Source organism: Onychostoma macrolepis, chromosome 08, assembly GCF_012432095.1.
Source record: "Onychostoma macrolepis isolate SWU-2019 chromosome 08, ASM1243209v1, whole genome shotgun sequence".
NCBI lineage: Eukaryota > Metazoa > Chordata > Actinopteri > Cypriniformes > Cyprinidae > Onychostoma > Onychostoma macrolepis.
In genome coordinates, this window is record NC_081162.1 from 15,662,526 (window position 1) to 15,666,684 (window position 4,159).

Genomic DNA, 4,159 nt, shown 5'->3' on the forward strand with positions numbered 1-4,159 from the left:
GATTAGTCGCGTGTAAAAGGAATCTGGGCGGGAAAATGCAAGAAATGAATGTTTTACATAAGACAAAAAGTGAGCATCTGGTGGTGCATCATGGCCACCGCTGAGAAATGTAACAGAAATCAACGGACAGAACGCTTTATACTTCCGAATAATAACACAGCAGTGAGCAGTTTTAAAAAGCAGTTCAAATAAAAACACAGAATTTAAAAAAAATAAAAAAGTAAACAATCATTTCAAACATCGTCTAGCCCCGCCCACCTGTTGCATAGTAATCAAGCTTCTTCCAGCTTATTCCGTTTCTATATTTGGAGCGCTGATGTTTCTTTGCAGTACTATGTACGAGATCAGTGCGTGTCTGGAAACTTCAGGACTCAGTCAGCCTCTAGTCTAAAGTTACTGCCAAAGTCTAGAGAAGTCTAGTCTTTCTAGACGCAGCATGGGAGGTATAAAATTCTCAGTGTCGCTCAGGTCGAGGCAGTCGAGACAAGACAACTCAAGCAACCTGAAGCAAAGCAGAGCTGCTAGAAGAAACTCACAAGACCTGTAAGTGACTCTTTGAGTTAACTCTGAAATATTTTTAAAAAATATATTTTATATATGTTGTATACTTTATATCCAAATTTAAAATAAAAATATAGCTATACATTTTAAGTAGACTTTTTGCATTATTCAACAAATTGTTTATAATACTTAAGAGATGACAGTCAGTAATATTTAATATATTTATTTATTAATAAATATATTTAATTATTAATTTAAATAATTATATTAATAATAATAATAATTGTTATTATTAAATAACTCGAGATTGAGATTTATTTAATAATACATTAAATAAAGAATTTATTTAATAAATAATACATTTACTTTGTATTGCAGGTGACATTTAACTATTGATAAACAAGATGTCTAAAGGTGTGTCCATTGGCATTGATCTGGGAACCACTTACTCCTGTGTGGGGGTGTTCCAGCATGGCAAGGTGGAAATCATTGCTAATGATCAAGGAAACAGAACCACTCCGAGCTACGTTGCCTTCACAGATACAGAAAGACTCATCGGAGACGCTGCCAAGAACCAGGTCGCCATGAACCCCAACAACACAATATTTGATGCCAAACGACTGATTGGTAGGAAGTTTAATGATCCAGTGGTCCAGTCTGACATGAAGCTTTGGCCCTTCAAGGTCATCTCCGAAGACGGCAAACCAAAAGTTCAAGTTGAGTACAAAGGAGAGCCTAAGACATTCTACCCTGAGGAGATCTCCTCCATGGTCCTAGTCAAAATGAGAGAGATCGCCGAGGCCTACCTGGGTCAGAGCACCAATAACGCTGTCATCACGGTCCCAGCGTACTTTAACGATTCTCAGAGGCAAGCGACCAAAGACGCAGGGGTGATCGCCGGGTTGAACGTGCTGCGAATTATCAATGAGCCCACAGCAGCTGCCATCGCCTATGGGCTGGACAAGGGCAGGAGAGGAGAGAGGAATGTCCTGATCTTCGACCTAGGTGGAGGCACCTTTGATGTCTCCATCCTGATGATTGAGGATGGGATCTTTGAAGTGAAAGCCACAGCAGGAGACACTCACCTGGGTGGGGAGGACTTCGACAACCGGATGGTGAAGCACTTTGTTGAAGAGTTTAAGAGGAAGCACAAGAAGGACATCAGTCAGAATAAGAGAGCAGTGAGAAGGCTTCGCACGGCCTGCGAAAGAGCTAAAAGGACCCTCTCATCTAGCACTCAAGCCAGCATCGAGATCGATTCAATGTTTGAAGGCATTGATTTCTATACTTCCATCACAAGGGCTCGCTTTGAAGAGCTTAACGCTGAGCTTTTCAGGGGCACGCTGGAACCAGTCGAAAAGGCTTTGAGAGATGCTAAAATGGACAAGTCCCAGATCCATGATATTGTTCTGGTTGGCGGCTCCACCAGGATCCCCAAGATCCAGAAGCTTTTGCAGGATTTCTTCAATGGCAGGGATCTCAACAAGAACATCAACCCAGATGAGGCGGTGGCATATGGAGCTGCGGTGCAGGCCGCCATCCTGATGGGCGACACCTCGGAAAACGTTCAGGACTTGTTGCTTCTGGACGTGGCTCCTTTGTCCTTGGGTATCGAGACCGCAGGAGGAGTCATGACTTCTCTCATCAAACGCAACACCACCATCCCCACCAAGCAGACGCAGATCTTCTCCACATATTCTGATAACCAGCCAGGCGTCCTGATCCAGGTGTTTGAAGGTGAGAGGGCCATGACCAAAGATAACAATTTGCTCGGCAAGTTTGAGCTCACTGGTATCCCACCAGCGCCACGAGGCGTACCCCAAATTGAGGTGACCTTTGACATCGATGCCAATGGCATACTGAACGTATCGGCCGTGGACAAGAGCACAGGGAAAGAGAACAAAATCACCATCACCAACGACAAAGGTCGACTAAGCAAAGAGGAAATTGAGCGGATGGTGCAGGATGCGGAAAAGTACAAAGCCGAGGATGAGGTGCAGAGAGAGAAGATTGCAGCAAAGAACGCCTTGGAGTCTTACACCTTCAACATGAAGAATAGTGTTGAGGATGTAAAGCTGAATGAAAAGATTAGTGAAGAAGAAAAGAAGAAGGTCATTGATAAGTGTAAAGAGGTTATCACTTGGTTGGAGAAAAATCAGCTGGCTGAAAAGGAAGAGTACGAGCACCACCAGAAGGAACTGGAAAGTGTGTGTAATCCAATCATCACTCGGCTCTATCAAGGACGAGTTCCTTCCGCAGGTGGCTGTGGATTCCAAGCCCAGCCTGAATCACAGGGCCCCACCATTGAAGAGGTGGATTAAAGAGGAGAAAACTTGCCTTACTATAGTGCAATATTACCTTAAGTGTTAAATAAGATATGCTGGCCTTACTTACTGTGATACTTCCAGATTTTTAAGAGCTAAGTTGTTTTATATCTTGTTTGTCAAATGTGCATGCATTTAAATTCAGTCTTTCAGCTGTGTCAGCTGAGAAATGAATTAATGGAGTGGAATAAACGAATATGGAATGTTTTATTATAATTTATTATATGTATTTATTATTTACATGAATAAAAATGAAATGCCCATTTTAAATCATGAAAACCAACAAATCCAGTGATTTCTTTCTGTATTGAAGAAAGCAAGGTAGAAAATGCATGATGTTAAACCTGCTCTACTTTACTTGTACACTAGGTGACGTTGTAAGACAAACTAAAACTAACTTGGATACCTCAAATTCAAAACACCAGTTTCTTTATATTTAAGTTTTCTTTATATTCTTTATATATATAAGTCTTTAATTGTTAAAAAAATAAAATAAAAACAATTCTAGAAAATCCTTAAATGCTCTATAACTTTCTATATGATGTAAAAATTTATATTAATACTTAAATATATATATATTTTTTTTAAATGCCCTTGGACTTACCCATTTTTCCTGCACTTGATTGGACACTTTTGATTTGATGCGTTTTTACTCAATGGACCCTTTCACATTTCTGAGTTTGGAAACTATCAGGGTGAACTCCTCCTAATAAACTATAATAATATGTAGTATTTCATTTCCTGCTGAAAAAACCAATAGAACCCTGCCCAAAACACAATAGAAAATGTAATGGTTTTAATGGTTATAATGGGAACTGTATTGGTTTTAATGGAAACTACAATGGTGTCTACTGGTATGTGAGGGATTCTATTGGTGGGATGTTAAATCCTATTGGAAAAATGCCCAAAACACACTACAAAAAGAAATTTTGTAATGGTTTTACTGGGAAAAGCTAATGGTTTATAATGGTATTTTAATGGAAACCACTGGAATTTCTGTGATGGTTTCTATTGCGCTTCTATTGTTTTTTTTTTTAGCAGGGTTATTTTCTCCGTCAGCAAAAAAAAAAAAAAAAACTTTCCAAAGGAGGATAAAAATAGAACGATAGAAATACAGAACGATTTACACAGTCAATTCAATTCAAATATAAATAAACTGTTAGATTTTCGATGTTAATGCGGAAATGCGTCATGGTAGACCGTGAAAAGAGGTCCATAATCTGATAAACTGAAGCTTTCCCCTGTACTAATCAAACTGAGCTCACGTTCATACGTGCTGCAGCGCTGTAAGGGTTACTGGGGCGCTGGAGCAGCATCATCATCATCATCATCCT

At 39.7% G+C, this 4,159-nt stretch overlaps 1 protein-coding gene across 1 annotated transcript; it reads left to right on the plus strand.

Moving 5' to 3' along the window:
• Window positions 1-247: 247 nt before the first annotated feature.
• On the plus strand, window positions 248-3,018 carry hspa1b (heat shock protein family A (Hsp70) member 1B). The gene is made up of 2 exons (XM_058785060.1): window positions 248-543; window positions 880-3,018. Exon 2 carries the CDS (start codon window positions 906-908, stop codon window positions 2,820-2,822), a length of 1,917 nt encoding a protein of 638 aa, XP_058641043.1. The 5' UTR covers window positions 248-543; window positions 880-905; the 3' UTR covers window positions 2,823-3,018.
• The last annotated feature ends 1,141 nt before the right edge of the window (window positions 3,019-4,159 follow it).

Excerpts from the sequence above, each read along its gene's own strand:
- hspa1b (XM_058785060.1), top strand. The coding sequence starts at position 906 with ATGTCTAAAGGTGTGTCCATTGGCATTGATCTGGGAACCACTTACTCC.